Source organism: Triticum aestivum, chromosome 3A, assembly GCF_018294505.1.
Source record: "Triticum aestivum cultivar Chinese Spring chromosome 3A, IWGSC CS RefSeq v2.1, whole genome shotgun sequence".
In the NCBI taxonomy this organism is placed as follows: Eukaryota; Viridiplantae; Streptophyta; class Magnoliopsida; order Poales; family Poaceae; genus Triticum; species Triticum aestivum.
Genome location: NC_057800.1, coordinates 367,308,526 through 367,332,376, shown reverse-complemented (window position 1 = coordinate 367,332,376; position 23,851 = coordinate 367,308,526). Strand labels below are relative to the sequence as shown.

General features: G+C 45.1%; 1 protein-coding gene across 1 annotated transcript; it reads right to left on the bottom strand.

Annotated features, from left to right (window-relative positions):
* Positions 1 to 1,259: 1,259 nt before the first annotated feature.
* Positions 1,260 to 4,825, bottom strand: LOC123056909 (uncharacterized). Its single transcript, XM_044480134.1, has 7 exons — positions 4,573 to 4,825; positions 4,394 to 4,455; positions 4,189 to 4,272; positions 3,741 to 3,795; positions 1,959 to 2,094; positions 1,756 to 1,806; positions 1,260 to 1,665 (listed from the first exon to the last, which is right to left on the bottom strand). The coding sequence occupies exons 1-7, from the start codon at positions 4,823 to 4,825 to the stop codon at positions 1,566 to 1,568; spliced, it is 741 nt and encodes a 246-aa protein (XP_044336069.1). The 3' UTR covers positions 1,260 to 1,565.
* Positions 4,826 to 23,851: the final 19,026 nt, after the last annotated feature.

Below are 23,851 nucleotides of genomic sequence, written 5' to 3'. Positions count from 1 at the left end.
ATGGCTTGTAATATAAAGAATGTATTATTTTAATTTGTGTCTAGAGTTGTGTTGTGATATCTTCCCGTGAGTCCCTGATCTTGATCGTACACATTTGCGTGTATGATTAGTGTACGGTCAAATCGGGGGCATCACAACATTGTCTCAAATCAATGTACAATATCTGCAAGGCCGTGGTAGCAGTGTTTGGCCCTGAGTACCTGAGAGAGCCAAATGACGCAAATACAACCCGGTTGTTGGCGAGCAATGCAGATAAATGCTTTCCGGGAATGCTTGGGAGTATAGATTGTATGCATTGGAAGTGGAAGAACTAACAAGGGGCATGTCAAAGGTTGAACTGTCATACTAGTAGCCATGGCTTCACAAGATATTTAGATATGACACTCTTTCTTCGGCATGGCTGGTTCTTACAATGACATCAATGTGCTTCAGTGTTCTCCAGTGTTCGCAAGGCTTTGAGAAGGCCACTACCAAAGGTTGAATTTGAGATCAATGACCACCATTACAACAAGGGAGACTACCTACCTGGCGGTATTTATCCTTAGTGGTCAACTCTTGCAAAGACAATATAAAGAGAGGAGACAGAGGTTTGTCCAGCAACAAGAGACTACTAGGAAGGATGTGGGGCGTACTTTTGTTGTGCTTCAATATCGATGTGGTATCATTTGACACCCTGCACTGACATAGAGCACCGAGAAGTTTTGGGAGGTGATGACTACTTGTGTGATCATACACAACATGATCGTTGAGGATGAGTGTGATGACTACATCTATGGCTACGACTAAGGGTTTGAATATCAGGATGAAAATGTTATGCCTGGGCATCAAGAACCGACAATGTTTGAAGAGTTCACCCAATTCCATCTTATTTCCAACTCCAAAACGTCTTGGTTGAGCACACCAAGCACATGTGAAATCACATTGATAACCAATAGATATATTGGTTCATTTTCTTTCCATGCATTCAAGACAATTTCGATTGGGCTGTAAAACTATTTGATTGCGTTTTTATTCAAATGTGAAACTATTTGCAATGTTTAATTTATTTGTGTCAAACTATTTGCAATGTGCAATGTTCGGTTCAAAAAGTGTCTACATTTCGCCTCCGGTCAGCCGTGGCAGACCAGATGCGTCATCCGTCTTGGGCACACTGCCAAGAACACAGCCGGACACCGCCCATTTGCCCAACACAAACGGACAAAATTCAGACAAAACAGACGTCCATTTAAGGTCGCCCGTTGGATTTGGTCTAAGTTAGGTAAGAGTGATCAACAAGCAGCCATTGAAAAGTAGATGATTCGTATCAGTTTTCCTTCCTGTTAGGCGAGCAGGGATAATTCATACGCAGAGCTGACGCAACTAGACTAGTATACTATTGTTTTTTTGCGGGGAAACTAGACTAGTACTCCCTACTAATTTTGACTTGATGTTGAAGAAGAAGAAGAAAATTTTGACTTGACGTTCTGAAGTCGAGAACGAGAGGTCGCAAGTAGACACGAATGATGCGGTATCCCATGTACACAGTGCAGGCAAGTGCATGACCCAGACGAGAAGTATGCTTAGCATCACAGGGACTTGAAGTTGTACATGTAGCCCCTCAAGGTGCTGATATCTTGCATCGACTTCATTAGCATATGGTCCACATAGAGGCTCAATGCAGAAGCACTGCCAAACAAGACATGTAACAGGCGAGAATGTTGTCACTCGTGAATTCTCCGCAGAAAAGCAGGTCAAAGGAGGAGAAAGTAAACATACATCGAAGGGCCAAGCGGGAGCCACACTACATCCCATCGGATCCTTGGTAACCTGCAGGGGAGAAGAAACAAACATATGACTGAATAATAAGCTCTATGTGCTGTCGGTCAGTATCGGTCATGGCTGGAGCAGCATTAGCCTCATATGCTACGTTCTGACATAACAAGGATATACGAATTGTTTGTAGGATAACAATAACATACTTCAAGAGGTAGTATGTCCAGAAGATGGCAACCGCCATGCCAACATAGAATGAATACCACATCCACTTCTTTGAGGAGTTGGATGCTTGTAGTAGCCCCTTAACTGCGAATAAGCATGCAAGGGCAGCTATCCAATCTGCATTACTCACAATCATACATCATTGAAACGAAGAGAGGTTAAATTACTTATGTGTACATTAGGCTGGTCATAGCAGAGAGTAACATATGTGTGGTACTTATCATGCAAACTTTCATTTATTTAGATCTAGACTCATTTTGTCTTGGGGTGTGTTATGTTACGGTAACATATTAATGTTGCCACAAACACCTCCTCATTAAGCAAACTTGCCTTGGGATGCGCTATATTACTAGCTAAGTTACTCCCACTATGAGGTTGGTTGTAATGGGAGTGTCATAGCTAGTATCATGCATGCCAACTAGGCAGTTTTGATGAGGTGACACATAATTAAATGAAAAAAGAGACGGTTGAGTATCATATCATGATACCGTATCATAATAAATGCTATGCTAGTATGTGTCATGCATGTCACTAAATAAAGTACTACTCCCTCTGTTTCTAAATATAAGTCTTTTTAGAGATTCTAATGTGGACTACATACGGAGCAAAATGAGTGAATCTACACTCTAAAACATGTCTATATACATCTGTATGTAGTTCTTATTGAAATCTCTAAACAGACTTATATTTAGGAACGGAGGGAGTATATGATACTAATGTATGGTACTATGCATTAGGGAGGTAGTACCATATGCATGATACTAATATATGTTACTCCCCATTAAGACCGGCCTGACCAGCTTTAGTAACATATTTTGTTCCAGATGTTTTGGAATAAAATACTACTCCCTCGGTCCCTCCGATTCAAATTAATTGTCGTTGCTTTAATACAACTTTAGTACAAAATTGTACTAAAGCAGCGACAATTAATATGGCTCAGAGGGAGCAGCAAATAAGCCTACATGAATGAATTAATCATAACGGTACTGCCAGGCGCACCAGATGTGATCTTTCCTGATATCAGCCTTTCACTTAAAAGGAACTTACACTACCAATGACAGAAGAAGAGGGATCTGTGTTTTAGATGAACTGGTGCTCACCTCAAACTCTCTCCCTGCCATGTTTGCAATGGATATTCTTATTATGGGGTGCTGGCACATTTGGATGCAGAGAAACTCGAAGATATTCAACGCCCAAACCCATCAATTCAGTCTTGGAGGTTTTTAATCAGATATGACTTACAACTTGTACAGATAAGAGTCAAGAGCAAGTACAAGGAAGGTTTCAGTCATCGGATAGTCACATTTGATTTAGAACAATTGTTACATATGGATTTCCCTAGAGCTGGAAACTTTCATGAACTTTTTTTGTTGCTGTTAGCTTTGTACATATTTTTTATTTAAATGAAAATTACCGTACAGCAACTGTACTACAGTTTTCAGATTAAAAAAATGAGCTTACTAAAACCTCAATGGAAAAGTAAAAAAACATTTGAGGGGTGTTAACTGTAGATTGGTGGCAATAACAAGGGAAGCCCCTGGTGATGCAGGGACCTGATATAGGACATATATAATTCAGTCGCTTTCACAAAAGTAAGATGCAATGTTATTACCTTGAGCGAGTATGAACTCTCGTGTTTAAAGGTTGAATAATGCAACATGCAGACACTGTGTAAGCTGTTGTGAATTTTGTATGCAGAACAATGCCTTGCAACGATGACTTGTTTATGCTACCAGCTGTAAATATTCAGTAACCACTGTTACCTGCAACAATGACCATCGGCGAAGGCAAATCTTCCATAAAGTAAGCATGGTATCGCTGTTCATTTGCGCAGAATGAGTCAGACAACAATACATAAAGACATGATCGTTCCGAAATAAATTCACCAATACATGCAACATACACCATGATTTCGGGGATTATGATGGTTAAGCACTGTTGTACTAGTGAATGTTTTCAGAGTGTAGATAAAATTACAGAGCACTAATACATGTGCTATTAAAGAAAACTCCGTTATTTCAATGGACAAAATCCAACTAGTAGCTGCGACCAAACCCCAATCCACACAAAACTGACTTACGACGTATACTGCCAAATGCCAATGCTGAGCTCTACAGCAGTTGAAAGTGGCATTGAACATTGGATGAAATCATCACTGATAAAAAGTGAAGACCGTGTAAAGAATTAAGATAATAGCCTCAAGCAACTAACCAGCTCCCAGGGAGACCAGGCATGGTGGAAGCTGGAGTAGACGAGGAAGACCGTGTAGCTCAGGAGGAATCCCGCAAAGACGTGCTGCCCAATCAAGAAGCAACGGCCTAGTGTGAGAACCAAATCAAACTGAATAGAACCATTCCCCATGGCAAGACCTCCAAACCCTAAGTCGAACGAGTCGGTAATTGGCGGCGATACTTACCCTCCAACGGCGGCTTTGGTGCACCTGCTTCTGCTCCAGGGAACGGACCAGCTCCTCCTGCTCTGCGCGCAGATCACAAGGACGACAACAAATGCGAAAAGGGGTTCAGGAAATCGGGGATGGCTGGAATCCAAGCACAAGGGTGGGAGGAAAGGAGGTGCGCGCACGCTGGTACATGCCTTGGGTGTCCATGGGGACGAGATCGTCGGCGTCGTCGCTGCCGTCGCGCCGCTTCCACCATCTCCTCGTAGTCATCGCCGTCCGTCCTCCGGCCTGAAATCTATGCAGAGTTCCGGCGCACTGTTTCAGTTTGGAATGCAAAGCAGAACGAGATCTTCTGACGTAGAACAAAACTACTGCAGAGAGGGACGTCCAACACGGATCACCGTCCGCGCAGCATCCAGTGGCAACGGCTAAACACCGGCAGAACATAGCAAATCCATCGGCCCATGAGCATGATGCGGCCCAGTCCAATGAGATGGTGCGAGGACGACAAAAACGCACGAGGTCGACGGAACATAGTATTTTTGAACAACGCTAATGCCTATACATGTGGTATGAGCCAAACCCGCTCACACATCCTATAACACACAAACTGCATCATTTTATCGCATGCATGTATGTGCGATTTTTTTTGAATTTTTAGTTTTTAAAATAATTTATGTCTTAAATGAAAAATCCGATTGAAGATCCATTTTCACCATTAAATCCCTCGTAACGAGATCTTTGAAACTAGATCTCATATCAACATATTTCGATGAATTTTTTTAGGTTTAAAAGTTGCCGTATTTATTGCACATGAATTGCCATGATGTTTACTAAAGTTGTTATGATATGTTTCAGCTATTTTCTTCTACATTTAAAAGTAAATTTGACATTTATAAAACAAGGAATTAAGAAACTAGACTTTTCATGAACCATAAACTAAAATTGCCATGATACATGGACTTAAAATTGCCGTGGTTCATACAAAAATAATGTTTATGATCAAAGTATTGGACTTGCCATTATCGAAATACTAAAATTGTCATGCTCTACAAATTGAAATTGCCACATGGCAACTTTAGCTTAAGCACTATGACAACTATAGTGTAAACATCATGGCAACTTTTGGGCAAAAAAGAAATTCGTCGAAACATATCAACATGAGGTCTAGTTTTGAAAATCTCGTCGAGGCAGATTTAATAGTGAAAACGAATTTTTAATTTGATTTTTTTAATTAGGAGATAAAACATTTTTAAGCCAAAAATCTAAAAGATTCCTGCTGATGTCATATGTTTACATGTGGCAAAATGAGTGGTAAAGAAAGCATGTGGGTGATGTACAAGATGTCACACGTTTGGGCGTTAGTTTTTTCCATATATTTTTAACAAAATCCAGACACAAACGTTCATATACACACGCATACACTCATCCCTATGAATACACATGCACACCATATTCTCATGAGCACTATTAGAATAAATTCGAGGAATCGTCGATCATCCGAGGACTAAGCAATCATACGAGCACGATACTAAGATTTGTTAACGAGGTTCATCGATATGGCTACATTCTCGGGGCCTGACTATGGACGCTCCCCCACGATACCGCTACAATACCGCACCCGGTCGCCCTGGATGCCGGCACATGCCGCCTGCTTCCCCTGCGTTCCGGCGTTATTATGTTGGCATATGTTACATCGTGTGTCTATCCCTGCTATATATAAGAGGCCTAGGATACAAGTGTCCTACTTGAGCATGACTCCATATCCTATCTAACACAATCAACTACAAGTTCAACTATAACTTACCTTGTACACTATATTCGACATTACTCTAATAAATTCCACCTTGGCAAATATTCTTCACCATTTTGAATTTGTCAATGCGTCAAATTTCCATGTACATTGAATTTGAGCTTATTCCATGAGCACCGCTGCTACTCCAAGACTCCATGTGACTCTACCTGCAACTTCTAGTTCCTTCTTTTCTTGACCACAGTCAATGCTCCAGCGAAATTAAATTCCACATTACTCTAGTTTGCGCTCCTAACTTCCAGAGCATTAGTCCAACGCCATCACACACTGATTACTGACCTGCGTGAAAGTGAACAACTCACATATTGTGCATCGCACATAAGAGTTACCTGAACTCAACATCACCGCTCATTTCTTGACCGTCTGTCTGAAACTTGAAGGAATTTCACCATTGCTTGTAATCACCCCGAGTCAAATTCGCAGTTGTCTCACCACATGTATGACCACAAGAGCCTCGGCCCCTCTCCATATCCCGTGCATACCGCACGCCTCGCCGCTATTACCGCGTCGAGTTTCTGCTGTCCCGGTCGAGTCTCAAGGGTCGCGAACCCACACCACTCAACCCTCACCGCAGAGTACCATCGACCATCACCGATAGATGACGAGTTTCACGCTTCCATCAGACCACTGCGCCCCAGTCCGAACTGCATGTCACTCACTTTTTTCCCGCGGCTGAATAGGCTTCGACTCTTTGTGCACTGACGCCATAGCCCCTCAATCCAGCTCCACCTTCAACGTGACTCCATGGTGGTTGTACGTGCCACCCCGCGCCTCGTTGACTCCAAGCTCTCATGTGCGCACCGTTTTGAATCAACCCCGCGTCATAGTCTTGTCAAAGCCACACAAGTCCTTAGGCATGCGCCACGTGTTTCCATGCCCCAGAAGTTGGTCACCATTAACATCACGCTCCTATGTCGTAATTGCCGATCCCACCACCGTCTTCTGTACCAACTGACTTGCGTCTATCCGTTAGACCCATCTAGTCCAACCCAGCCGAACTTTCCTGACTGCAACCATCTACAACTCTTCACAGTCCTCATCGTCCATCTGGCTTGACATCCCGCAACGCCTTCAAGCATCCTTGTTGTGCCAACAAAATTTTTATTTTTGTCTGCCATAACCCAAAGTTTTCAGTTTTATCGAACATCTCCACCTCAAACCTGGTACCCGTTGGCTCCATGGTTCTTTGTACAACCGACCTGTGAAAAAATACCAAGCACTCTTTCCGTGATCCCCAAGTACACCAAGTATACTAGTTGCAAATCCAACAGAACAGCTTCTAGTCTTCACGTGGAGTAGCTCCCTTGCACAACTTCAGATGCTAGCTTTGCTTCGTCAATGTCCTTGCATTATGATGTACCAATAGTATTGTCCTTGCCTTAATGTTGCACGTCTGCGGCCCAGACGTGAGGGACTCAGTCCCTTTTTATCTCAAACAAATCCTCGCTTCAGCATGTGTGCACGCAGCCTCATGCACCTAGCAGCCTCCACATTAGCCGGCCATGGCCCAGCAAGCGGCCACCTGCTCAGCCTCGTCCGAGTGGGTGATAAGTCTCCAACGTATCTATAATTTTTGATTGCTACATGCTATTATATTATCTATTTTGGATGTTAATGGGCTTTATTTTACACTTATATATCATTTTTGGGACTAACCTATTAACCGGAGGCCCAGCCCAAATTGCTGTTTTTTGCCTATTTTAGTGTTTCGCCGAAAAGGAATATCAAACGGAATGAAACCTTCGGGAGCGTTATTTTTGGAACAAACGTGATCCAGGAGACTTGGAGTAGGCGTCAAGAAACAATCGAGGAGGCCACAAGGCAGGGGGGCGCGCCCACCCCCCTGGGCGCGCCCTCCACCCTCGTGGGCCCCTCGTTGCTCCACCGACTTACTTCTTCCTCATGTATATATCTACGTACCCCGCAAACATCCAGGAGCACCACGAAAACCTAATTCCACCGCCGCAACCTTCTGTACCCAAGAGATCCCATCTTGGGGCCTTTTACGGAGCTTCGCCGGAGGGGGCATTGATCATGGAGGGCCTCTACATCAACTCCATGGCCTCTCCGGTGATGTGTGAGTAGTTTACTTCAGACCTTCGGGTCCATAGCTAGTAGCTAGATGGCTCCCTCTCTCTCTTTCTCTCTCTTTGGATCTCAATACAAAGTTCTCCCCGATTCTCTTGGAGATATATTCGATATAATCTTCTTTTGTGGTGTGTTTGTCGAGATCCGATGAATTGTGGGTTTATGATCAAGTTTATCTATGAACAATATTTGAATCTTCTCTGAATTCTTTTATGTATGATTGGTTTATCTTTGCAAGTCTCTTCGAATTATCAGTTTGGTTTGGCCCACTAGATTGATCTTTCTTGCAATGAGAGAAGTGCTTAGCTTTGGGTTCAATCTTGCGGTGCTCGATCCCGGTGACAGAAAGGGAAATGACACGTATTGTATTGTTGCCATCGAGGATAAAAAGATGGGGTTTACATCATATTGCATGAGTTTATTGTTGGGGAACGTAGTAATTTCAAAAAATTTCCTACGCACACGCAAGATCATGGTGATGCACAGCAACGAGAGGGGAGAGTGTTGTCTATGTACCCACGCAGACCGACTACGGAAGCGTTGACGCAACGTAGAGGAAGTAGTCGTACGTCTTCCCGATCCGACCGATCCAAGCACCGTTACTCCGGCACCTCCGAGTTCTTAGCACACGTACAGCTCGATGACGATCCCCGGGCTCCGATCCAGCAAAGCGTCGGGGAGGAGTTCCGTCAGCACGACAGCGTGGTGACGATCTTGATGTTCTACCGTCGCAGGGCTTCGCCTAAGCACTGCTACAATATAATCGAGGTGGAATATGGTGGCAGGGGGCACCGCACACGGCTAAGGAACGATCTCAATGATCAACTTGTGTGTCTAGGGGTGCCCCTGCCTCCGTATATAAAGGAGCCAAGGGGAGGGGGGCGGCCGGCCAAGGAGGGCGCGCCAAGGGAGTCCTACTCCCTCTGGGAGTAGGATTCCTCCCCCCAATCCTAGTTGGAGTAGGATTCGCTGAGGGGGAAAGAGAGAAAGGGGGGCCGACCACCTCTCCTTGTCCTAATAGGACTAGGGGAGGGGGGAGGCGCGCATCCCATCTTAGGCTGCCCCTTCTCCTTTCCATTAAAGCCCATTAAGGCCCATACAGCTCCCGGGGGGTTCCGGTAACCTCCCGGTACTCCGGTAAAATACCAATTTCACCCGGAACACTTCCGATATCCAAACATAGGCTTCCAATATATCAATCTTTATGTCTCAACCATTTCGAGACTCCTCGTCATGTCCGTGATCACATCCGGGACTCTGAACTAACTTCGGTACATCAAAATGCATAAACTCATAATAACTGTCATCGTAACGTTAAGCGTGCGGACCCTACGGTTCGAGAACAATGTAGACATGACCGAGACACATCTCCGGTCAATAACCAATAGCGGGACCTGGATGCCCATATTGGCTCCTACATATTCTACGAAGATCTTTATTGGTCAGACCGCATAACAACATACGTTGTTCCCTTTGTCATCGGTATGTCACTTGCCCGAGATTCTATCGTCGGTATCGAATACCTAGTTCAATCTCGTTACCGGCAAGTCTCTTTACTCGTTCCGTAATACATCATCTCACAACTAACATATTAGTTGTAATGCTTGCAAGGCTTATGTGATGTGCATTACCGAGAGGGCCCAGAGATACCTCTCTGACAATCGGAGTAACAAATCCTAATCTCGAAATACGCCAACCCAACATGTACCTTTGGAGACACCTGTAATGCTCCTTTATAATCACCCAGTTATGTTGTGACGTTTGGTAGCACCCAAAGTGTTCCTCCGGCAAACGGGAGTTGCATAATCTCATAGTCATAGGAACATGTATAAGTCATGAAGAAAGCAATAGCAACATACTAAACGATCGGGTGCTAAGCTAATGAAATGGGTCATGTCAATCAGATCATTCAAGTAATGATGTGACCTCGTTAATCAAATAACAACACCTTGTTCATGGTTAGGAAACATAACCATCTTTGATTAACGAGCTAGTCAAGTAGAGGCATACTAGTGACACTAAGTTTGTCTATGTATTCACACATGTATTATGTTTCCGGTTAATACAATTCTAGCATGAATAATAAACATTTATCATGATATAAGGAAATAAATAATAACTTTATTATTGCCTCTAGGGCATATTTCCTTCAGTCTCCCACTTGCACTAGAGTCAATAATCTAGATTACACAGTAATGATTCTAACACCCATGGAGCCTTGGTGCTGATCATGTTTTGCTCGTGGAAGAGGCTTAGTCAATGGGTCTGCAACATTCAGATCCGTATGTATCTTGCAAATCTCTATGTCTCCCACCTGGACTAGATCCCGGATGGAATTGAAGCGTCTCTTGATGTGCTTGGTCCTCTTGTGAAATCTGGATTCCTTTGCCAAGGCAATTGCACCAGTATTGTCACAAAAGATTTTCATTGGACCCGATGCACTAGGTATGACACCTAGATCGGATATGAACTCCTTCATCCAGACTCCTTCGTTCACTGCTTCCGAAGCAGCTATGTACTCCGCTTCACATGTAGATCCCGCTACGATGCTTTGTTTAGAACTGCACCAACTGACAGCTCCATCGTTTAATGTAAACACGTATCCGGTTTGCGATTTAGAATCGTCCAGATCAGTGTCAAAGCTTGCATCAACGTAACCTCTTACGGTGAGCTCTTTGTCACCTCCATATACGAGAAACATATCCTTAGTCCTTTTCAGGTATTTCAGGATGTTCTTGACCGTTGTCCAGTGATCCACTCCTGGATTACTTTGGTACCTCCCTGCTAAGCTTATAGCAAGGCACACATCAGGTCTGGTACACAACATTGCATACATGATAGAGCCTATTGCTGAAGCATAGGGAACATCTTTCATTTTCTCTCTATCTTCTACAGTGGTCGGGCATTGAGTCTGACTCAACTTCACACCTTGTAACACAGGCAAGAACCCTTTCTTTGCTTGATCCATTTTGAACTTCTTCAAAATCTTGTCAAGGTATGTGCTTTGTGAAAGTCCAATTAAGTGCCTTGATCTATCTCTATAGATCTTTATGCCTAATATGTAAGCAGCTTCACCGAGGTCTTTCATTGAAAAACTCTTATTCAAGTATCCCTTTATGCTATCCAGAAATTCTATATCATTTCCAGTCAGTAATATGTCATCCACATATAATATCAGAAATGCTACAGAGCTCCCACTCACTTTCTTGTAAATACAGGCTTCTCCGAAAGTCTGTATAAAACCAAATGCTTTGATCACACTATCAAAGCGTTTATTCCAACTCCGAGAGGCTTGCACCAGTCCATAAATGGATCACTAGAGCTTGCATACTTTGTTAGCTCCCTTTGGATCGACAAAACCTTTCGGTTGCATCATATACAACTCTTCTTCCAGAAATCCATTCAGGAATGCAGTTTTGACACACATCTGCCAAATTTCATAATCATAAAATGCGGCAATCGCTAACATGATTCGGACAGACTTAAGCATCGCTACGGGTGAGAAAGTCTCATCGTAGTCAACCCCTTGAACTTGTCGAAAACCTTTTGCGACAAGTCGAGCTTTGTAGATAGTAACATTACCATCAGCGTCAGTCTTCTTCTTGAAGATCCATTTATTCTCAATTGCTTGCCGATCATCGGGCAAGTCAACCAAAGTCCATACTTTGTTCTCATACATGGATCCCATCTCAGATTTCATGGCTTCAAGCCATTTTGCGGAATCTGGGCTCACCATCGCTTCTTCATAGTTCGTAGGTTCATCATGATCTAGCAGCATGATTTCCAGAACAGGATTACCGTACCACTCTAGTGCGGATCTCGCTCTGGTTGATCTACGAGGTTCAGTAGTATCTTGTCTTGAAGTTTCATGATCATCATCATTAGCTTCCTCACTAATTGGTATAGGTGTCGCAGAAACAATTTTCTGTGATGTACTACTTTCCAATAAGGGAGCAGGTACAGTTACCTCGTCAAGTTCTACTTTCCTCCCACTCACTTCTTTCGAGAGAAACTCCTTCTCTAGAAAGGATCCATTCTTAGCAACGAATGTCTTGCCTTCGGATCTGTGATAGAAGGTGTACCCAACAGTCTCCTTTGGGTATCCTATGAAGACACATTTCTCCGATTTGGGCTCGAGCTTATCAGGTTGAAGCTTTTTCACATAAGCATCGCAGCCCCAAACTTTAAGAAACGACAACTTTGGTTTCTTGCCAAACCATAGTTCATAAGGCGTCGTCTCAACGGATTTTGATGGTGCCCTATTTAACGTGAATGCGGCCGTCTCTAAAGCATAACCCCAAAACGATAGCGGTAAATCAGTAAGAGACATCATAGATTGCACCATATCTAGTAAAGTACGATTACGATGTTCGGACACACCATTACGTTGTGGTGTTCCGGGTGGCGTGAGTTGCGAAACTATTCCGCATTGTTTCAAATGTACACCAAACTCGTAACTCAAATATTCTCCTCCACGATCAGATCGTAGAAACTTTATTTTCTTGTTACGATGATTTTCAACTTCACTCTGAAATTCTTTAAACTTTTCAAATTTTTCAGACTTGTGTTTCATTAAGTAGATATACCCATATCTGCTTAAGTCATCTGTGAAGGTGAGAAAATAACGATATCCGCCATGAGCCTCAATATTCATCGGACCACATACATCGGTATGTATGATTTCCAATAAATCTGTTGCTCTCTCCATAGTACCGGAGAACGGTGTTTTAGTCATCTTGCCCATGAGGCACGGTTCGCAAGTACCAAGTGACTCATAATCAAGTGGTTCCAAAAGTCCATCAGTATGGAGTTTCTTCATGCGCTTTATACCGATATGACCTAAACGGCAGTGCCACAAATAAGTTGCACTATCATTATCAACTCTACATCTTTTGGCTTCAACATTATGAATATGTGTGTTACTACTATCGAGATTCATAAAAAATAGACCACTCTTCAAAGGTGCATGACCATAAAAGATATTACTCATATAAATAGAACAACCATTATTCTCTGATTTAAATGAATAACCGTCTCGCATCAAACAAGATCCAGATATAATGTTCATGCTCAACGCTGGCACCAAATAACAATTATTTAGGTCTAATATTAATCCCGAAGGTAGATGTAGAGGTAGCGTGCCGACCGCGATCACATCGACTTTGGAACTGTTTCCCACGCGCATCGTCACCTCGTCCTTTGCCAGTGTTCGCTTAATCTGTAGTCCCTGTTTCGAGTTGCAAATATTAGCAACTGAACCAGTATCAAATACCCAGGTGCTACTACGAGCTCTAGTAAGGTACACATCAATAACATGTATATCACATATACCTTTGTTCACCTTGCCATCCTTCTTATCCGCCAAATACTTGGGGCAGTTCCGCTTCCAGTGACCAGTCTGCTTGCAGTAGAAGCACTCAGTTTCAGGCTTAGGTCCAGACTTGGGTTTCTTCTCCTGAGCAGCAACTTGCTTGCCGTTCTTCTTGAAGTTCCCCTTCTTCTTCCCTTTGCCCTTTTTCTTGAAACTAGTGGTCTTGTTAACCATCAACACTTGATGCTCCTTCTTGATTTCTACCTCCGCAGCTTTCAGCATTGCGAAGAGCTCGGGAATAGTCTTGTTCATCCCTTGCATATTATAGTTCATCACGAAGCTCTTGTAGCTCGGTGGCAGTGATTGGAGAATTCTGTCAATGACGCAATCATCTGGAAGATTAACTCCCATCTGAATCAAGTGATTGTTATACCCAGACATTTTGAGTATATGCTCACTGACAGAACTGTTCTCCTCCATCTTGCAGCTATAGAACTTATTGGAGACTTCATATCTCTCAATTTGGGCATTTGCTTGAAATATTAACTTCAACTCCTGGAACATCTCATATGCTCCATGACGTTCAAAACGTCGTTGAAGTCCCGATTCTAAGCTGTAAAGCATGGCACACTGAACTATCGAGTAGTCATCAGCTTTGCTCTGCCAGACGTTCATAACATCTGGTGTTGCTCCAGCAGCAGGCCTGGCACCCAGCGGTGCTTCCAAGACGTAATTCTTCTGAGCAGCAATGAGGATAATCCTCAAGTTACGGACCCAGTCCGTGTAATTGCTACCATCATCTTTCAACTTTGCTTTCTCAAGGAATGCATTAAAATTCAACGGAACAACAACACGAGCCATCTATCTACAATCAACATAAACAAGCAAGATACTATCAGGTACTAAGTTCATGATAAGTTTAAGTTCAATTAATCAAATTACTTAAGAACTCCCACTTAGATAGACATCCCTCTAATCCTCTAAGTGATCACGTGATCCAAATCAACTAACCCATAACCGATCATCACGTGAGATGGAGTAGTTTTCAATGGTGAACATCGTTATGTTGATCATATCTACTATATGATTCACGCTCGACCTTTCGGTCTCCGTGTTTCGAGGCCATATCTGCATATGCTAGGCTCGTCAAGTTTAACCTGAGTATTCTGCGTGTGCAAACACTGGCTTGCACTTGTTGTAGATGGACGTAGAGCTTATCACACCCGATCATCACGTGGTGTCTGGGCACGACAAACTTTGGCAACGGTGCATACTCAGGGAGAACACTTCTTGATAATTTAGTGAGAGATCATCTTATAATGCTACCGTCAATCAAAGCAAGATAAGATGCATAAAAGATAAACATCACATGCAATCAATATAAGTGATATGATACTGCCATCATCATCTTGTGCCTGTGATCTCCATCTCCGAAGCACCGTCATGATCACCATTGTCACCGGCGCGACACCTTGATCTCCATCGTAGCATCGTTGTCGTCTCGCCAATCTTATGCTTCCACGACTATCGCTACCGCTTAGTGATAAAGTAAAGCATTACAGCGCGATTGCATTGCATACAATAAAGCGACAACCATATGGCTCCTGCCAGTTGCCGATAACTCGGTTACAAAACATGATCATCTCATACAATAAAATTCAGCATCATGCCTTGACCATATCACATCACAACATGCCCTGCAAAAACAAGTTAGACGTCCTCTACTTTGTTGTTGCAAGTTTTACGTGGCTGCTACGGGCTTAAGCAAGAACCAATCTCACCTACGCATCAAAACCACAACGATAGTTTGTCAAATAGACTCCGTTTTAACCTTCGCAAGGACCGGGCGTAGCCACACTTGGTTCAACTAAAGTTGGAGAGACAGTCGCCCGCAAGCCACCTATGTGCAAAGCACGTCGGGAGAACCGGTCTCGCGTAAGCGTACGCGTAATGTTGGTCCGGGTCGTCTCGTCCAACAATACCGCCGAAGCAAAGTATGACATGCTGGTAGGCAGTATGACTTATATCGCCCACAACTCACTTGTGTTCTACTCGTGCATATAACATCAAACCATAAAACCTAGGCTCGGATGCCACTATTGGGGAACATAGTAATTTCAAAAAAATTCCTACGCACACGCAAGATCATGGTGATGCACAGCAACGAGAGGGGAGAGTGTTGTCTACGTACCCACGCAGACCGACTGCGGAAGCGTTGACGCAACGTAGAGGAAGTAGTCGTACGTCTTCCCGATCCGACCGATCTAAGCACCGTTACTCCGGCACCTCCGAGTTCTTAGCACACGTACAGCTCGATGACGATCCCCGGGCTCCGATCCAGCAAAGCGTCGGGGAGGAGTTCCATCAGCACGACGGCGTGGTGACGATCTTGATGTTCTACCGTCGCAGGGCTTCGCCTAAGCACTGCTACAATATAATCGAGGTGGAATATGGTGGCAGGGGGCACCGCACATGGCTGAGGAACGATCTCAATGATCAACTTGTGTGTCTAGGGGTGCCCCCTGCCTCCGTATATAAAGGAGCCAAGGGGAGGGGGGCGGCCGGCCAAGGAGGGCGCGCCAAGGGAGTCCTACTCCCTCTGGGAGTAGGATTCCTCCCCCCAATCCTAGTTGGAGTAGGATTCGCTGAGGGGGAAAGAGAGAAAGGGGGGCCGGCCACCTCTCCTTGTCCTAATAGGACTAGGGGAGGGGGAGGCGCGCAGCCCATCTTGGGCTTCCCCTTCTCCTTTCCACTAAAGCCCATTAAGGCCCATACAACTCCCGGGGGGTTCCGGTAACCTCCCGGTACTCCGGTAAAATACCGATTTCACCCGGAACACTTCCGATATCCAAACATAGGCTTCCAATATATCAATCTTTATGTCTCGACCATTTCGAGACTCCTCGTCATGTCCGTGATCACATCCGGGACTCTGAGCTAACTTCGGTACATCAAAATGCATAAACTCATAATAACTGTCATCGTAACGTTAAGCGTGCGGATCCTACGGTTCGAGAACAATGTAGACATGACCGAGACAAATCTCCGGTCAATAACCAATAGCGGGACTTGGATGCCCATATTGGCTCCTACATATTCTACGAAGATCTTTATCGGTTAGACCGCATAACAACATACGTTGTTCCCTTTGTCATCGGTATGTTACTTGCCCGAGATTCGATCGTCGGTATCCAATACCTAGTTCAATCTCGTTACCGGCAAGTCTCTTTACTCATTCCGTAATACATCATCTCACAACTAACATATTAGTTGTAATGCTTGCAAGGCTTATGTGATGTGCATTACCGAGAGGGCCCAGAGATACCTCTCCGACAATCGGAGTGACAAATCCTAATCTCGAAATACGCCAACCCAACATGTACCTTTGGAGACACCTGTAATGCTCCTTTATAATCACCCAGTTACGTTGTGACGTTTGGTAGCACCCAAAGTGTTCCTCCGGCAAACGGGAGTTGCATAATCTCATAGTCATAGGAACATGTATAAGTCATGAAGAAAGCAATAGCAACATACTAACCGATCAGGTGCTAAGCTAATGAAATGGGTCATGTCAATCAGATCATTCAACTAATGATGTGACCTCGTTAATCAAATAACAACACCTTGTTCATGGTTAGGAAACATAACCATCTTTGATTAACGAGCTAGTCAAGTAGAGGCATACTAGTGACACTAAGTTTGTCTATGTATTCACACATGTATTATGTTTCCGGTTAATACAATTCTAGCATGAATAATAAACATTTATCATGATATAAGGAAATAAATAATAACTTTATTATTGCCTCTAGGGCATATTTCCTTCATTTATCCCTCTACATCATGTCATCTTGCTTAAGATAGTAGTAGATGCAGGCAGGAGTCGGTCTACTTGTCACGAACGTGATGCCTATATACATGATCATGCCTAGATATTCTCATAATTATTCGCTTTTCTATCAATTGCTCGACAGTAATTTGTTCACCCACCGTAATACTTATGCTCGTGGGAGAAGCCACTAGTGAAACCTATGGCCCCCGGGTCTATTCTCCATCATACAAGTTTCCAATCTATTTTATTTTGCAATCTTTAATTTCAATCTATATCATAAAAATACCAAAAATATTTATCTTATTATTATTATCTCTATCAGATCTCACTCTTGCAAGTGGCCCTGAAGGGATTGACAACCCCTTTTATCGTGTTGGTTGCGAGGTTCTTATTTGTTTGTGTAGGTATGAGGTGATTTGCGCGTGGTCTCCTACTGGATTGATACCTTGGTTCTCAAAAACTGAGGGAAATACTTACGCTACTTTGCTGCATCACCCTTTCCTCTTTAAGGGAAAACCAACACAATGCTCAAGAGGTAGCAGTGGGCCTTGGACCGTATCGCCTCGCACCGCCTCGCCTGGACGCAACCTCTGTTGTTGCTTGCTCCGTGTGGACGTCCGCGTGTACCACGAACCGATCGAATCGATTTGATCTCACCAGGAATTCAGTTGCTACACGTCCCACCGCCGCCGCTTCATGCACGCGATGTTGCCTGTACGCTCGCCCGGCCGATCTACTGATCACCGTATGTCTCGACTCTCGACTGCTTGCATATTCGCATATGTGTCTTCCATTGATATTCCTTTTCCAATCTTGCTGAGAACCACGCTGCAGTCGGCTGCATCTCGACTCGATACTTCCTCTGGATCAACGATCCATAGCCTCCTTGAAACCTTGCTCATGATACCACTTGTTAGAATAAATCTGATGCATCATCGGTCATGTGGGGACCAAGCAATCACACGAGAACGACACCGAGATTTGTTAACGAGGTTCACTGATATGGCTACATCCCCGGGGCCTAACTATGGGCGTTCCTCCCCATTATACCGTTACAATACCGCCCCCGGTCGCCCTGGACGCCGGCACATGCCGCCGGCTTCCCCTGCGTTCTGGTGCTATTATGTTGGCATAGGTTACATCGTGTGTCTATGTAACACCCGGATAATTAAGCTACAGTAATCCCACGTTAACGATGCCACGTCACCTCCGTTACTATTGCTAATCTCGCATTGGACGAAAACTGTTCAAATTCAAATTTGAATTTTTGTCAAACATCAAAAAAATTCAAACACTAAAACTAAAATGTTCGGAGGGTGTCAATTAATGCCTAGGTATTATGGTGAAGGAACCACGCTTTTACGGAATGCCTAAATATTTTAAAATGAATTAAATCAGAAAATAAAATAAATAAAAAGGTAAAAGAAAAAAACAAAAACAAAAGGAAACTCCCCCCCTCACTGGGCTTCGGCCCAGCAGGCCGCCTAGCCATCCCAACCGGCCACCTACCCCACTCCCACTTGACCCCCACGCCCCCAAAACCCTAACCCACGCACCCACTCCCCCCACGACGCGCCCCCTCCCCCGATCCGATCTAGATCGGGGCACGACCCCCCCCCCCCCCGCCCCGCTCCACGCTGTGCGCTGCACTACCGGCCGCCCGAGGACCTCGTCGAAGGCCACCTCGCCGAACCTTCTCCGCCGGACTGCCTCCCCGACATCGTTCGCTGTCGTCCCCGTCCTCCTCCCCGCGCCCCACTGCCCGTGCCCTACAACCACCGTGAGCACCGCATCCGCCCTACCTCTCTCCCCTCAACTACGGTCGCCCGCAGCCGCGCGGCCACGCCGACCACCGTTGCCCCCGGCGTGCCTGCCCCGCGCTGCTTCCCCTTGCTAGCCGCCGCCCAGCCCACCTGTGGCCGCGCCTCGCTGCTCCCGTCGCCGACCATCGCCCAACCTCGCGCCGCAGCTGCTGCTCCCTGCACGTGCCCGCTGCGCACCCGCGCGCGCGCCGCGCTGCTCCCCTCGTCGCCTGCGCCGCGCAGCCGTCGCAAACCCTGCTTCCCCGCACCCCGTCCGCTCACCGCTCCGCGTCGGCGCTGTCGAGCCGTGGCCACCCGCCGGTGGCCTCGCCCCACTTAACCCCCCACGCGTGACATGGCCACACTGGCCTTCCTCGCCGCACTCCGCCTGGCCCCGGCCCGCGCCGCGGCCACCCTGCTCGCCGGCGCTCCGCTCGGGCGACGCCGCGCCCGGCGCTCCGCTCGGGCGACGCCGCGCCCGGCGCTCCGCTCGGGCGACGCCGCGCCCGGCGCTCCGCTCGGGCGACGCCGCGCACGGCGCTCGCGCCCATCGGGCGCCCGCTAGCACGCCCGACCCGCAAGGCCCCTGTGCCACTGACCTAGGGGCCCCATGCCCCAGAATGATTTTTTAAAAGGAATTAAAAAAATAAAAAATTAATTAATTAATTGTGTTTAATAAACCTAATTAATTAACTAACCTAGCTAATCTGTTAATTAAAATAATTAACTTGGTTAATTAGTTAACAAGCAATGACATGTGGGACCCATATGTCAGATTGACCCAGTCAACGCCTTGTTGACTGCTGACATCATGATGACATCAGCATACACTATTCTGGATAATGTTGATTTAAAATAATTAAATAAATTCTAAAATGATTAAATCTTTTAAAATTAATATAAAATAAACCATAGCTCGAATGGAAAAACTTTATACAGGAAAGTTGCGCAGAACAACGAGACGAATCCAAATACGCAGCCCGTTAGTCCGCTACACATCCCTAGCATAGCGAACACGCAACTTTCCCCCTCCGAGTCATCTGTCCGAAAACGCGAAACACCGGGATACTTTCCAGGATGTTTCCCCACTTCGCCGGTATCATCTCCTACTGCGTTAGGGCACTCCTAGCACCGTTGCTTGTCATGTCATGCATCGATATGCATCTGTTTGCATTGTATTCATTGTTTCTTCCCCCTCTTCTCTCTGGTAGACTACGAGACTGACGCCGCTGCTGGCGCCCCGATCGACTACGTTGTTGACGACCCCTACTTGCCAGAGTAACCAGGCAAGCCCCCCCTGATCACCAGATATCGCCTATTCTTGTCTCTATTGCTTGCATTAGAGCAATGTAGCATGTTACTACTTTCCATTACTCCTATCCTGATGCATAGCCTGTCTTTGCTACTACTATTGTTACCTTTACCCGCAATCCTAAATGCTTAGTATAGGATGCTAGTATTCCATCAGTGGCCCTACATTCTTGTCCGTCTGCCATGCTATACTATCGGGCCGTGATCACGTGGGAGGTGATCACGAGTATATACTTATATACATAATATGTGATACTTGTGGTGACTAAAGTCGGGTCGGCTCGTAGAGTACCCGCGAGTGATTCACGGATTGGGCCTGAAGGACATTTGTCCCGACAGCCCTCTGAGTGGATCTTTGTGGTGGAGTGACATGGTAGGTTGAGACCACCTAGGAGAGAGGTGGGCCTGGCCCTGGGCAGCGTCTGTGGTTAATTCAATTAACACGCTTAATGAGATCTTGGTATTTGATCTGAGTCTGGCCACTGGCCTATACACATTAACCAACTAAGTGGGAACAGTTATGCGCACTCGATGTCGTGGTATCAGCCGAAGCCTTCTTGACATCAGCGACTGAGCAGTGCGCCAGATTGGGCTGGAACGCCTGCTCTTGTATTAGGGAAGCTAGGTCTGCTTCCGGCCGCGTTCGCAACATGCAGGTGTGTAATGGGTGATGGGCCCAGACCCCTGCGCCATAGGATTTAGACCGGCGTGCTGCCCTCTCTATTGTGCCTAGGTGGGGCTGTGATGTGTTGATCGTCCGAGGCCGGGCATGACCCAGGAAAGTGTGTCCGGCCAAAGGGGATCGAGCGTGTTGGGAAATGTGGTGCACCCCTGCAGGGAAGTTTATCTATTCGAATAGCCATGTCCCTCAGTAAAAGGACGACCCGGAGTTGTACCTTGACCTTATGACAAATAGAATCGAATACTTAATAAAACACACCCTTTCAAGTGCTAGATACAACCCGATGATCGTTCTCTCACAGGGTGATGAGGGGAGGATCGCCGGGTAGGATTATGCTATGCGATGATACTTGGTTAACTTACCATCTACTCTCTTCTACTGCTTCAAGATGGAGGCTGCCAGAAGCGTAGTCTTTGATAGGACTAGCTATCCCCCTCTTATTCTGGCATTCTGCAGTTCAGTCCAATTATACTACCCCTTTCATTGATACCAATGCATATGTAGTGTAGCTCCTTTCTTGCGAGTACTTTGGATGAGTACTCACGGTTGCTTTGCTTCCCTCTTTTCCCCCTTTCTATACCTGGTTGTTGCGACCAGAGGTTGGAGCTCAGGAGCCAGATGCCACCGTCGATGATGACTCCTACTACACTGGAGGTGCCTACTACTACATGCAGGCCACCGACGACGACCATGAGTAGTTTAGGAGGATCCCAGGTAGGAGGCCTGCGCCTCTTTTGATCTGTATCCCAGTTTGTGCTAGCCATCTTATGGCAACTTGTTTAACTTATGTCTGTACTCATATATTGTTGCTTCCGTTGACTCGTCTATGATCGAGCTCTTGTATTCGAGCCCTCGAGGCCCCTGGCTTGTAATATGATGCTTGTATGACTTATTTTATTTGTAGGGTTGTGTGTATGATTAGTGTACGATTGAGTCCCTGATCTTGACCATACACGTTTGTGTGTATGATTAGTGTACGATTGAATCGGGGACGTCACAAGTTGGTATCAGAGCCGACTTGTAACATCCCAAATTTTCAATTTGGAATGTTATACATTATATCATCAATGCATATCATATTTTATTTTGCTTTTGGTCTTGATCCTAGAAAATTCTACGCAACTCAAGGATCCACGGAGAGAGTTGGGGATTTTGTTATTTTCATATTTGATTTTTCTCAAATTTTGAGAATAGGATCATTTGATTTTAATTATTTTATCATCAATTATTTCTATTACAAAAATATGAGAGAGGGAATAAAATGACTTTCCCAAAATAAAGAAATATTGAGGATTTAATAATAAAATCAAATAAGATTTTGTTTCAGAGTTTTTCGTTATTTTATTTGAATTTAGGAAAAATGTGCATTTTTCAAAATTGCATTTAGGCCCCAAATAAATGTTCACCTTGTGCGTCTTAATTTTAGAAGCCCGGAAAAATTTATTTCAGGATTTTTGGAGTCCGTTTAGTATTTCTTTTTATTTTTCTTCTGCGCGTAATTATTTAAAAAAATCGCACCGACCTACGGGCCGTGTCTGACCGGGACTCCGGCCCGACTAGCCTTTATAAGTCGGCCCACCCCTGGGCTGAAACCCTAGCCCCGAGTCGACCCAGCCCCAGCCCCGCCCGAGCCGCCGCCGCCGCCCGCTCGGGCCGCGGCCGCGGCCGCCGCGCCTCGCCGCCGCCCGCGGCCGCCGCCTCGCTGGACGTCGCCGCCTCGCTGACCAGCCGCCCGAGGTCGCCTCGAAATCCGTGCCACCGCTTTTTTTGAAAAACCATTCGGTTTTTCTGTCGGTTTTTCATCGGGTTTTTTAAGTTTCGGTTTTTTAAATAGATCTGTTTTTTTCCCGATTTATTTATTTAGCGAGCATTCGTCCGTTCGTTCGTTCTAGCGAACGTTCGTCGTTTTTTGTTTTTCTCGGATTAAATCCTTGATTTTCTGATCGCGATTTCTGATCCGATTTTTGTTTTAGTATAACTTTCCGCTCGTTTATCGGAATCAGGCGATTCAAGCGCCTGGAGTTTCGTCTCGAAACCCTCTATCCGTTTAACCAACTTAAACTAGTTTTTGCTACTGTAAAATTTGACTTAGATCCATATTAGTAGAACAAAGTTGTTTTCATTCGCCGTTTGACTTTCGTTGCTTCGTTTGATTTGATTCTTTTTGCAAACCGGAGTTCTTAAGTTGAACTTTCTGGTTAGGTCTCTTATTTGACTTTTACCTGTGCATTAGATGAGTGCTTATTGTGTGCTTGTTTGTTTGTCTGCGATAGAATACCCGGAGTGCGCCGCCTGTTACTTCGAATCGCTAGGTTTCGCGGATCATCAGCAAGGCAAGTAACACTTTGATCATACCCTTTTCCTACTACCCAATTTTATTGCATTAGATCAATCCTCAAACATTGCAGGATTAGGGTCTAATTAAATTGTGGGATGGGAAGTAGTTGAGGTAGCACCTATTATCTATTATATTATCAAACCTTTGGGAGTTACTTCTACGTTTGCCTATTATACCATGCTATGCTAGTAGACGTGGATTGGGTGAGTGATATCCATGACAGATGTGAGTTTGTTAATTAATGGTTTATCTAAGGTGGCAACTTAAACACACATCTGGGTGGACTGAGGTACTTG